Below are 13,585 nucleotides of genomic sequence, written 5' to 3'. Positions count from 1 at the left end.
AGCACACGGAATATATTTTTCCATCTTTACTAGATAGGCATCACAATTTAATGGGAAAAGCTGTTTAACTGGGTGCCAGAATCATTGCTGTCCTTTCATAATCTATTTTCTGTGACACAGATGGTAAAGTATTAGCCAAATGCAAGATTATTAGTGATAATTTTATCATTTTTAATTTTTCAAAGAAAATTGCCCACATGGGCATCACATTTACCATCAGTCAGGAATTTGTGTTCAAGCTTGGCATTTTGTTTCATGTTCGTGTTTTGTTGACCTTGCCTGTGTATCCTTGCAGGCCTTTCCTTTTACCCTTGCTCTCAGTGTATTAAGGCATTACACCACATTCTCTGTGACCTCCAGGCCTTTCTATATGCTATAGCTTTTGCCTAGAATTTGCCCTTCTCTTCCCTCTTGCCCCTTCCAATTATCTGATCATGTACTCATTTTTCAAATCTCAAACATTATTTCTTCTAGGATGATTGCTTCCACTCCCATCTCCCTTCGATCCCCTCAAAAAAACTAAAATTCCCTTATGTTATGCTCCTGTTTCACTGTGCTCCTCACACAGGGCCTGTTTTCCGCATTATATGCTCTGTGAGGGCAGGAGCTGGCCCTGTTATGTTTACAAATACATCTCTGAAGCCTTCCTAGGACATAGTAGACAGAAAAGCATCAATCTTGAATTGAATTAAAAGTACTGACTGGAATATTGTAGGTGCTCTAAGAAAGTAAGGATGTGAATGAGGAGGGGCAAATATAAGAGGAAACAGTTATTGGAATAGTAGTAGGAGAGCTGGGATAATTGTATATAGGTGGTACTTTTTTACTTATTTATTTTGAGAGAGAGAGAGCGGTAGCAAGGGAGGAGCAGAGAGAGAGGGCAAGAGAGAATCCCAAGCGGGCTCCACCCCCTCAGCACCGAGCCGCCGTGGGAGGCCGATCCCATGAACCACTACTGCACCATGAGGTGAGCAGAAATCAAGTCAGACGCTTAACTGACTGAGCCACCCCTGCACTCCTAGGTAGTACTTTTGAGATTAGTAAATTGAGTGGTTTGGGAAAATGCAGTGCATTTATTAGCATACTTAAAATACAGGAAAAGGCAACCTTGTAACGTGATTTTCATTCTGCAATATGTACATCCTTGTATTCTAGTGACTTTATACCTAGAAGAATATCTCCACTTAACATTTCAGGTCTTCTCTTGGAAGATAACCCATCTATACGTGCCATATCATTAGGACACGGTCATATTTTAGTTGGCACAAAGAATGGTGAAATACTAGAAGTGGATAAAAGTGGCCCAATAACACTTCTGGTCCAGGTAATTTGAAAAAAATTAATATACTTTTTTTCCATTTATATGCAGTTGATTAATATGTAAGAGCCAAAAGTTAACAATAGTGAAAATAACGTTAAATTAATTAGGGAAATATTTCATAATATATACCAAAAATTTTTAATTTAATTATAGCTAGATGAGTAGATATCAGTAAATAAACATGCACATTATCATGTGGAATAATTGCCAATATTTTAAGTAATTTCTTATCACAAAACAAGAAACCAATGAAAAGAAAAAACAGTTGTAATTAATTTAACCAAGTCAATTTATTTCATGTTCAATTTTGTTTCTTTGAAGTACATTTGTTGAATCTAAGGTAGTTGTTTTTCTGTGAAACTCTTCATTTTCATCCTTAAGTTTCTAATTAAAAGAAATTAAAAATGTACACTAAAATTTTATTGCTGAAAATATTTGTCAGTGAAAATATTAATAAAACAAATGTTAAAATAATAAAATAATGCAAAAATAATAGCAATACCAACATTTGTGTGGTAGAAATATAAAACGAAAGAGCAGGATCACCTGATCCTTAACATTTTCATCAAGAATGCTGTATTGGGGCGCCTGGGTGGCTTTATCAGTTGGGCGACCGACTTCAGCTCAGGTCATGATCTCATGGTCTGTGGGTTCAAGCACCGTGTCAGGCTCTGTGCTGACTGCTCAGAGCCTGGAGCCTGCTTCAGATTCTGTGTCTCCTTCTCTCTCTCCTCTGCGCCCTGCCTTGTGTTCTATCAAAAATAAATAAACATTAAAAAAAAAAAATTTAAAAAAAAACCAGCTTTGCCTTTAAAAAAAAAAAAAGAATGCTGTATTAATTTTTTAGGTATACATTTCCTATATATATTATATCTTTCTGGAAAGTATGGAGAGCAATAAATACTTTAAAACACAGTAAGTGAGGTAGGATCTACCTAATGAAAAATTGTCCTCCAGCTCTATATGGTAGGACCAATTTTAAGTTTGCCTTTTATTCTGAAAAAGAATTATGTTCTTTCTTATTACAGACTTATTTTTTTCTCCAACCCCACTCCTCCCCACCTCACTTTTGTTAAAACATCAAAGAGCACACTTAGAGGAGAGCACTGCACATGCTTTAATATTAATGTAATATCCTGATGTACCAAGGAGAATTTGTAAGCAAATAAATATACATATTTACAAATATACAAATATGTACAAATATATATTTGTATATATTGTATACAAATATACACAAATATACATATAAAACAAAACGTTTTATATTAAATTTACTGTCAAAATTTGGTGTCTTACTCTTTAACTTCAGTTTCATAATATTCCTTTAAAAATTTTTTTTTAAGTTTATTTAAGAGAAAGAGAGCGAATGGAGGTAGGGCAAGGCAGGATAGAGAGAATCCCAAGCAGGCTCCACGCTGTCAGCACAGAGCCCAACAAGGAGCTCAGTGTCACAAACTGTGAGATAATGACCTAAGCCGAAATCAAGAGTTGGACACTCAACTGACTGAGCCACCCAGGTGCCCCACCTAATTTTCCTCTGAAGTAGAAAGATGGTAGAGTCATGGTATTTAACATTTTTATGATCTTTTGGAAAATACTAACACAAGTACACTTTTACAGGTGAATCCACAGACAGAACTTTCAAAAACACAGACAATTTTAGAATTGTAAGAAAAGATTTTGAAGTGATAAATGACATCCTGTTATTTTTCCTATTTATTTTTTTTTTAATTTTTTTTTCAACGTTTATTTATTTTTGGGACAGAGAGAGACAGAGCATGAACGGGGGAGGGGCAGAGAGAGAAGGAGACACAGAATCGGAAACAGGCTCCAGGCTCTGAGCCATCAGCCCAGAGCCTGACGCGGGGCTCGAACTCACGGACCGCGAGATCGTGACCTGGCTGAAGTCGGACGCTTAACTGACTGCGCCACCCAGGCGCCCCTATTTTTCCTATTTATTATAGAGCTTAAGATTTCAGATGTCTGCTGTCTCCTAAACATCAGAAACAAAACAAGGATGTCGGGTCTCACCATTATTGTCTAGCATTGTGTGTGAGGTCTTAGCCAATCTAGAAAAACAAAGCAATATAGGTCTAAGTGTTGGAAATAAGTGGAGAACACTGTCAGTATTTGCAGATATTTTAACCCTATACTTTGCATATTCAAGAGAATAAACTGAAAAATTACTAGAATTAAGGAGTCTGTAAAGTGAGATTCAAAATCAACATCTAAAAGCCAATAGTATTTCTATATATCAGCAATAACCAATTAGAAAAATATGACATAGAAATAGTACTCACAAAGAAAACTATACAATAGCCAGGAATAAATATAGCTAAAACTATGGAAGATCAGTGTTAAAAAAGCCATAAAGTTTTACTAAAGACATAAAACATCTAAATAACTTATGAATTCAGTATGATCATAAACCAAATCCAAATGATATTTTTCAAAAATTCTGGAAAGATTTTTAAAAAATCATCTAGAAGAAACAATACTCAAAAAGAGTGCAGAAATTTTTGAGAAACTCCATGCGGGAAATAAGATAAAACTTACAGTAATTTAAAGTGTGGGGGGAAAAAGTGTGGAGATATACAGGGAAATGCAAATCAAAACCACAGTGAGATATCACCTCATACTTGTCAGAATGGCTAAAATCAAAAACTCAAGAAATGACAAGTATTGACAAGGTCGTGGAGAGAAAGGGTACTCCTGCACTGTTGATGGGAATGCAAACTAGTGCAGCCACTCCGGAAAATAGCATGGAGTTTCCTCAAAAAATGAAAAATAGGACTACCCTGTGATCCAATAGTCACACTACAGGGTATTTACCCAAAAATACAAAAACACTATTTGAAAGGATACATGCACCCTTTTTTTGCAACATTATTTATAATAGCCAAACTATGGAAGCAGCTCAAGTGTCCCATCAACTGCTGAATGAATAAAAAAGACGGGTGTGTGTGTGTATAAAATGGAATATTATTTTGAATATATTATTCAGCCATAAAAAGAATGAAATCTTGCCATTTGCAAGATGGCAACATGGATAAGGCTAGAGAGTATGATACTAAGCAAAATAAACCAGTCAGAGAAAGACAAATACCATCTGATTTCACTTGTGTGGAATTTAAGAAACAAAACAAATGAGGAAAGGGAAAAAAAAAAGAGACCAAAAAACCAGACTCTTAACTGTAGAGAACAAACTGATGGTTACCAGAGAGAAGGTGGGGGTGAGGGATGGGTGAAATAGGTGATGGGGATTCAGAGTACACTTAATCTTGATGAGCACTGAATAATATATGGAACTATTGAACCCCTATATTGTACACCTGAAACTAACATTGTATGTTATCTACAGTGAATTAAAAAAAAAAAGTGTGGAGATATATGTACATAACCGGGCATTCAGAAGAACACAGAAAAAAAAAAAAAAACATGTACAGCAGTGTTTGTAGCAGCATTCTATGGGTCAGTTTGAGGAATAGCACCTCTTGACAATATTAAATTGTATCCATGAACATGGGATCTTTCCATTCAGTTAGATCATCTTTAACTTTTTTCAACAGGTTTATAGTTTTTAGTATACAAGTCTCATAGTATAATGGACCTCATTTATTCTAATAGTTTTTTAGTGGATTTTTAGGATTTTTTATATATAAGATCATGTGAATTGCAAATGTAGTTTTACTGTTCCCCTTCCAATTGGGATGCCTGTTATTTCTTTTTCGTGGCTAAATATCCTGGCTGGAATCTTCAGTACAATGTAGATTAGAAGTAGAACAGACAGAGGAAGTATTCAATCTGTACCATTTAGTATTAACTGGATTTTTCATAGATGCCCTTTATCAGATTGACGAATGACACTTCTGTTCCTAGTTTGATGCAAGTTTTTATCATGAAAGATTGTGTCATTTGTCAAAAGCATTTGTCAAAGGCTTTTTCTTTGTCTATTGAGAGATCATGTGGTTTTGTTTTTTATTCTATTGATATGGTGTATTATATTAATTGGTTTTCATCTTTTAAACCAACCTTGCATTCCTGAGATAAACCCCACTTAGTTATGGTGTAGAATTCTTTTTGTATATGTTGGAATCAGTTTGTTAGTACTTAGTTGAGGATTTTAGCATCCACATACTATATATAAGGGATCATGGGTCTATAGTTTCCTAGTGATGTCTGATTTTGGTATCAGGGCCATTTTGGCTCCATAAAATGATTTGGGAAGTCTTCTCTTTGATAGTCTTTTTCCCTGACTACACCCAGCCACTGAACTCCACTCAATTGCTGACTGAGGCTGACTAAATTGCTACTGTTTTCAACACTTTCCCTAGAGCACAAATTGCTTAGCCTCCTTAAAGGGGACACCCCTTTCATAGGTTAATGTTTGAGATTTTGACTTGAAGCAGTATCCTCCCAGCAATCTCTGAGATTGCCCTGGTTCTGTTGAGCAAACTCACTTGTCTTCAGAGTAGTCTGTATGTTTAAGGAGTACCAGTCAGCTCCCATTTGCCTTTCATCACAACCTTCCTTGTTTTCGAGAGCACCTTTAGACTTGAACTTTTCTACACTGTGAAGCAAATGAAGTCATGTCCTTTGAGAAGACATTAGGAGCTATTTTATGGCTTGCTTTTTCTTGCAGGCACACTGATCCAAGGCTCTGAAGTTGAGTGTTTGGATAGTGATGACTCTTTTCTGAGTGTCCCTTGCTTTAGAAACTGAGTGCTCCATTTTGGGGAAGGGGTAGTAGGGAGCAGTAGCCTCAAGTCTTCTTGGGTTGAACTGAAGCCCCAGTATTCTTAGTGCCATGACCCCCAGTGTAGAACCTCCATCTCAGAATAGGGATGGCAGAAGGGAGTTCCCACCTGTGTCCAGCACTCATCAAGGTTTCAGCTTTTAGCAGGCATTGAGGGCAGGATAAGAAATGTAGTCACCTGCCCCTTCTGGGAAGATAGCCCATTAGAGTAGGGAAAGGAGAGAGAGCATCCAGACCCTGTGTTGTTTACATCAGTCTGGTGTGGAGTTTTCAGGTCAGTGAGTTGGAGATGGGGAGGAAAGGAGTGGGTCTTGGTTCAAATACTGCAAAACTCTCATTGTTCTTACCAAATATTAGCAGACTTTCTTGAGTAAATGTTTCTTCATTTGTCATATTCCTTTGGAACCATTTCCGGAGACCTTAATTTTTTATTATTATTAATTTCACCAGTTTCACTGGGGAGCAGGTCTGCAGCACTCCTTGTTCTCACATGCAGGAACTTCTTCCTCTGTGGCAGTTATTAATATTCCAAGGCAGCCAGTTCCTATTCTCCTAACTCAGTGAATATTTTAGGATTTTAAACTAGTTTAAATAGTAACTGATTGTAGTGTAATTGTGAAGATAAAGTTGTTACTGGGGTATTTTAAGGTATATTCCAAAGAGAAAGTTTTAGATTAATCCATTATTCATTATCCTATCGTATATTATCAGGTGTTGTCTTTAGTTTTCTTTTAAAAACACATATATTTAGGTTAAATTTATCTTAACTATGTTCTCTTTGTAGGGACACATGGAAGGAGAGGTGTGGGGTTTGGCTACACATCCCTATCTGCCCATCTGTGCTACTGTCAGTGATGATAAAACCTTAAGAATATGGGATCTGTCTCCTAGTCATTGTATGTTGGCTGTCCGGAAACTGAAAAAGGGTAAGAGGCTCTCAGACTTGAGCACAGATTAACATGTTAGTCACATTTAGTCACAATTTTCTAACTCTTCACAAATCTAAGAAAGCTACAGTAGGTGTATAAAAAAGGCTTTACATATTTATTCTGTGTGCACTTGCTCATGATGCTATATAAAGAAAATTAATTATACCCAGTCTTTGCTTTGTGAGACCTCCTGTGAGCATACCTATCCTGAACCTGTTTGCAGTGTCATGTTAGAATTAAAAATACAGGAAGAAAACAAGTTATCTACCCTTTATGACCATAGAATATATGTAATTCAGAATCAAAAATGAAGAAAGAAGGCCTTAATTTATAAAGGAGTAGCAGAATTGAGGGGAGAATATTTTAGGGTGAAACAAAACTAAGCACATTTTGTAGGAGGCAAATGAAGCTAGCCTGTCAGTATAGAGAGATAAGGGGCTCAGTTATTGCATTAAGACTGATATTATTAACCTAGGGCAAATGAGGATGTACAGATAGCTTCACATTTCTTAGTGAGGTGGTAGGGAATGTTGTTTTAGAATATGGAGGTATTGAAGGAGGAACTCTGGCTGAAAAGGTTGGGAATTGGGAATGTAAGAAATGTGATAGAAACAGCAGATGAAAGGATTGTCAGGCCATAATAAGGGCCAAGTTAAAGTTAGGTAACATGAATTTGTAATTCAGTCAGTTTATTTTTTTCTTCTATTAAAAGAGTCTGTTCTTCTAGGGTTACTGTATTCAACATTTGTACTTAACTAAAAATCTGAAACTAATCACTGTCTCTAGAATAATTGAACTCCTGTCACTGTCTCTTCTTCTTCTTTTTTTTTTTTTTTGAGTTATTGATGGCCAGCATTTTCATTCTTTAGTTGTTTTTTCCCCGAGATCTAGAGATTACCAAATGTTATATCAGCATTTCTATACTGAACTTTCTACATGAAGGGTTACAGTAAGATCACAAAACCGTAGTCACACCTCTGTGTACACAGGAAATCACAGTATCAAATACTCTTCTTCACAAGGCCGTAGGAAGCCGATCAGATTTGGAACATACCTTTAATAGACCTCAGATTTTCTTTCTTTTTTTTTATCGAGGTATAATTGACACATAGCATATTAGTTTCAGGTGTACAACATAATGATTCAATATTTGTGTATATTGTGAAATAATCACTATGATAAATCTAGTTAACATCTATCACCATACATAGTTACAAAATGTTTTCTTTTTATGATGAAAACTTTTAAGATCTACTCTTTTAACAACTTTCAAATATGCAATATAGTATTAATTATGATTATTATTAATATAGTGATTATTAATCATAGTCACCATGTATGCCCATGACTTACTGATTTTATAACTGGAAGTTTGTGCCTTTTAACCCTGTCACCTACTTTGCCCACCTGCCACTGGCAACCACCAATGTTTTTTGTATCTATGAGTTTGTTGTTTTGTTTAATGTTTTTAAATTTATTTATTTTTTTTTAACGTTTATTTATTTTGAGACAGAGACAGAGCATGAATGGGGGAGGGGCAGAAAGAGAGGGAGACACAGAACCAGAAGCAGGCTCCAGGCTCTGAGCCATCAGCCCAGAGCCCGACGCGGGGCTCGAACTCACAGAACATGAGATTATGACCTGAGCCAAAGTCGGTCACCCAACCGACTGAGCCACCCAGGCGCCCCTAAATTTGTTTTTGAGAGAGAGAGAGAGAGAGAGAGATACAGATACAGAGTGTGAGCAGGGGAGGGGCAGAGAGCGAGGAAGATACAGAACCCGAAGCAGGCTCCAGTCTCTGAGCTGTCAGCACAGAGCCTGACACAGGGCTCAAGCTCAAGAAACGTGAGATCATGACCTGAGGTGAAGTCAGATGCTTAACCGACTGAGCCACTCAGGCACCCCTGTTTTTGTTTTTTTAGATTCCATATATCAATGAGATGGTATAGTGTTTGGCAAGATGTCATTCATTTTTATGGCTGAATAGTATTCCATTGTGTATGTGTATTTACACACCATTTTCTTTACCCATTTATCTGTCAGGTGCTTAGGTTGTTTCTGTATCTTGATTATTGTAAATAATGCTGCAGTGAACATGGGGGTGCATATGTCTTTTTGAGTTAGTGTTTTCATTTTCTTCAGATAAGTACCCAGGACTTGCTGGGTGGACTCGCTGCATCATATGGTAGTTCTATTTTTAATTTTTGAGAATTTGGTTTTTTTAATCCCTCTTCAATTGGACATTATTATTGTTTAATGCAGTCAGTGTTTACTTTGGCTTATCTATGCTTATTCACTTCTTCACATTTTCTTCTTGTATCTCAGACATTTTTTCTTCTATCATTTTCTTCTAAAATGTAGTCTTAGAGTTTCTTTAATAAAGACTTGTTGGCAATTCCTTCAGTTTGCTTTGTCTGAACCAGTGGGATTCCAAGCATAAGATGGTGGGAGTGGTCTGTTCCAGTAGCAAAAGTATTTTATCACTGACATTGCAATTCCTAAAAAGCAAACTGATTTTTTTAATTGACATATAGTTGATGTTAGTTACATTTTCTGTTTCATCATAATTCAGTCTTGGTAGGTTTTACGTTTTTAGGAATTTATCCATTTCTTCTAGGTTGTCCAATTTGTTGGCATATAATTGTTCATAGTAGTCTCTTATGATCTTTTGTGTTTCTGTGGTATCATTTGTAACATCTCTTTCATTTCTGATTTTACTTATTTGTATCCTCTCTTGTTTCTTAGTGTAGCTAAAGGTTTGTCAATTTTGTCTTTTCAAAGAACCAGTTCTTAGTTTCATTAATTTTTCCTTTTATTACTTTAGTCTCTGTTTGATTTATTTCTGTTCTAATCTTTGTTATTTGCTTTCTTCTATTAACTGTGGCCTTCAGTTGTTCTTTTTTTCCTCTAGTTCCTTGAGGTGTAAAGTTAGGTTGTTTATTTGAGACTTTATTTCTTCAGGTAAGCGTTTATCACTGTGAACTTCCCTCTTGGAACTGTTTTTGTTGTATCTCATAAATTTTGGGATGTTACATTTCCATTTTTGTTTGTCTCGAGGTATTATTTGATTTCTCTTTTGAGTTCTTTGACCCATTGGTTGTTCAGTAGCATGCTGTTTAATCTCCGTGTATTTGTGAATTTTCCATTTTTTTCATGTAATTAGTTTCTAGTTCTATACTGTTGTAGTTGGAATAGATGCTTGATATGATTTTAGTCTAGATTTATTAATACTTGTTTTGTGGCCTAACATATGATCTGTCTTGGAAAATGTTCCACGTGCAGTCAAGAGGAATGTGTATTCTCTTGCTTTTGGATGGAATATTCTGTAAATATCTGTTAAGTCCGTCTGGTGTGACATGCCATTTAAGGGCAATGTTTCCTTAATAATTTTCTGTCTAGATGATCTATCCATTGATGTGAGTAAGGTATTAAAGTCCCCTACTATTATTGTATTGCTGTCTACTTCTTCCTTTAGGCCTGCTAACATGTGCTTTATGTATTTAGGTGCTCTTCTGTTGAGTGCATAAATATTAACAAACGTTACATCCTCCTGCATTGACTCCTTTATCCTTATGTATTGACCTTCTTTTCTTTGTCTCTTATTATAGTCTTTGTGTTAAAGTCAATTTTGTCTGACAAAAGTGTAGCTGCCCAGCTTCTTTTGGTTTCCATTTACATAAAATATCTTTTTTCATTCCTGCACTTTTGTGTGTGACCTTACTTCTACAGTGTGTCTCTTGTAGGCAATAGATAGATGGGTCGTATATTTTTATTCTTTCAGCTACTCTGTCTTTTGATTGAAGCATTTAATACACTTTCATTTAAAATAATTATTGATAGGCATGTGTTTATTGCCATTTTGTTGTTTGCTAGCTGTTTTTTGCAAACCTGAATTTTTTTTTTGAGGAAGAAATGTTTTTACTTTATTTTATTTATTTTTTATTAATAATTTATTTTTTAATTTACATCCAAGTTAGCATATGGTGCAACAGTGATTTCAGGAGTAGATTCTTTAATGCCCCTTACCCGTTTAGCCCATCCCCTCTCCCACAATCTTTCTGGTAACCCTCTGTTTGTTCTATTTAAGAGTCTTATGTTTTGTCCCCCTCCCTGTTTTTATATTATTTTTGCCTCCCTTCCCTTATGTTCATCTGTATTGTATCTTAAAGTCCTCATATGAATGAAGTCATATGATATTTGTCTTTCTCCAACTGACTAATTTCACTTAGCATAATACCCTCTAGTTCCATTCACGTATTTGCAAATGGCAAGATTTCATTCTTTTTGATTGCCGAGTGATACTCCATTGTGTGCATGCGTGTGTGTGTATGTGTGTGTGTATACATATCTTCTTTATCCATTCATCCATCGATGGACATTTGGGCTCTTTCCATACTTTGGCTATTGTCAATAGTACTGCTCTAAACATTGGGGTGCATGTGCCCCTTCGAAACAGCATATCTGTATCCCCTGGATAAATACCTAGTAGTACAGTTGCTAGGTTGTAGGGTAGTTCTATTTTTAATTTTTTGAGGAACACCATACTGTTTTCCAGAGTGGATGCACCAGTTTGCATTCCCACCAGCAGTGCAAAAGAGATCCATTTTTCTCTACATCCTTGCCAACATCTATTGTTGCCTCAGTTGTTAATGTTAGCCATTCTGACAGGCGTGAGGTGGTATCTCATTGTGGTTTTGATTTGTATTTCCCTGATGATGAGTGATGTTGAGCATTTTCTCATGTGTCAGTTGGCCATCTGGATGTCTTCTTTGGAGAAGTGTCTGTTCATGTCTTTTGCCCATTTCTTCATTGGATTATTTGTTTTTTGGGTGTTGAGTTTCATAAGTTCTTCATAGATTTTGGATACTAACCCTTTATCTGATATGTCGTTTGCAAATACCGTCTCCCATTCTGTCGGTTGCCTTTTAGTTTTGCTGATTGTTTCTTTCGTTGTGCAGAAGCTTTTCAATTTGATTTGGTCCCAACAGTTCATTTTTGCTTTGGTTTCCCTTTCCTCTGGAGATGTGTTGAGTAAGAAGTTGCAGCAGCCGAGGTCAAAGAGGTTTTTGCCTGCTCTCTCCTCGAGGATTTTGATGGCTTCCTGTCTTACACTTAGGTCTTTCATCCATTTTGAGTTTATTTTTGTGTATGGTGTAAGAAAGTGGTCCAAGTTCATTCTTCTGCATGTCGCTGTCCAGTTTTCCCAGCACCACTTGCTGAAGAAACTGTCTTTATTCCATTAGATATTCTTTTCTGCTGTGTCAGAGATTAGTTGGCCATACGTTTGTGGGTCCATTTCTAGGTTCTCTATTCTGTTCCATTGATCTGAGTATCTGTTGTTATGCCGGTACCATACTGTCTTGATGATGACAGCTTTGTAATACAGCTTGAAGTCCGGGATTGTGATGCCTCCAGCTTTGGTTTTCTTTTTCAAGATTGCTTTGGCTATTCGGAGTCTTTTCTGGTTCCATACAAATTTTAGGATTGTTTGTTCTAGCTCTGTGAAGAATGCTGGTGTTATTTTGATAGGGATTGCACTGAATATGTAGATTGCTTTGGGTACTATTGACATTTTAACAGTATTTGTTCTTCTTATCCAAGAGCATGGAATAGTTTTCCATTTTTTTGTGTGTCTTCTTCAATTTCTTTCATAAGCTTTCTATCGTTTTCAGTGTATAGATCTTTCACCTCTTTGGTAAGATTTATTCCTAGGTATTTTATGGTTTTTGGTGCAATGGTAAATGGGATCGATTCCTTTATTTCTGTTTCTGTTGCTTCATTATTGGTGTATAGGAATGCAACCGATTTCTGTGCATTGATTTTATATCCTGCAACTTTGCTGAATTCACGGATCAGTTCTAGCCATTTTTTAGTGGAATCTTTCGGGTTTTCCATATAAGGTATCATGTCATCTGCGAAGAGTGAAAGTTTGACCTCCTCCTGGCTGATTTGGGTGCCTTTTATTTCTTTTTTTTTTTTTTTTTTTTAATTTTTTTTTTCAACGTTTATTTTATTTTTGGGACAGGGAGAGACAGAGCATGAACGGGGGAGGGGCAGAGAGAGAGGGAGACACAGAATCGGAAACAGGCTCCAGGCTCTGAGCCATCAGCCCAGAGCCTGACGCGGGGCTCGAACTCACGGACCGTGAGATCGTGACCTGGCTGAAGTCGGACGCTTAACCGACTGCGCCACCCAGGCGCCCCAGATGCCTTTTATTTCTTTGTGTTGTCTGATTGCTGAGGCTAAGATTTCCAATGCCATGTTGAATAACAGTGGTGAGAGTGGACATCCCTGCCTTGTTCCTGACCTTAGAGGGAAAGCTCTGTTTTTCTCCATTGAGGATGATATTAGCATTGGTGCAAACCTGAGTTTTTAAGAGGATTTTTATGTTTTAATTATGTAGTATTATTCCATGTCTTGGCTCACTTCATATTTTCTGTCTCTCTCTGCAGTATTCTGGAAATTTTAAGATCTTATTCTAGTTCTTAATTTTCTTTTTAAAAGTTTTTTTTATTAAAACTCCAGTTAACATACAGTGTAATATCAGTTTCAGGTGTACAATTTAGTGATTCAGGG

At 36.4% G+C, this 13,585-nt stretch overlaps 1 protein-coding gene across 15 annotated transcripts in view; it reads left to right on the top strand.

Annotated features, from left to right (window-relative positions):
* Positions 1–13,585, top strand: part of EML5 (EMAP like 5) — a 185,204-nt gene that overhangs the window by 99,069 nt on the left and 72,550 nt on the right. For all 15 annotated transcript variants that reach the window (XM_023255930.2, XM_023255928.2, XM_023255927.2 and 12 more), the window contains 2 exons: positions 1,197–1,324; positions 6,865–7,006. In XM_023255930.2, coding sequence (XP_023111698.1) covers positions 1,197–1,324; positions 6,865–7,006 — 270 coding nt within the window. The remainder of the gene's footprint in view (positions 1–1,196; positions 1,325–6,864; positions 7,007–13,585) is intronic.

This window comes from Felis catus, chromosome B3 (genome assembly GCF_018350175.1).
Source record: "Felis catus isolate Fca126 chromosome B3, F.catus_Fca126_mat1.0, whole genome shotgun sequence".
Classification (NCBI taxonomy): domain Eukaryota; kingdom Metazoa; phylum Chordata; class Mammalia; order Carnivora; family Felidae; genus Felis; species Felis catus.
Note: the sequence above shows the minus strand (reverse complement) of the source record. Positions and strands in the feature narration are given on the sequence as shown.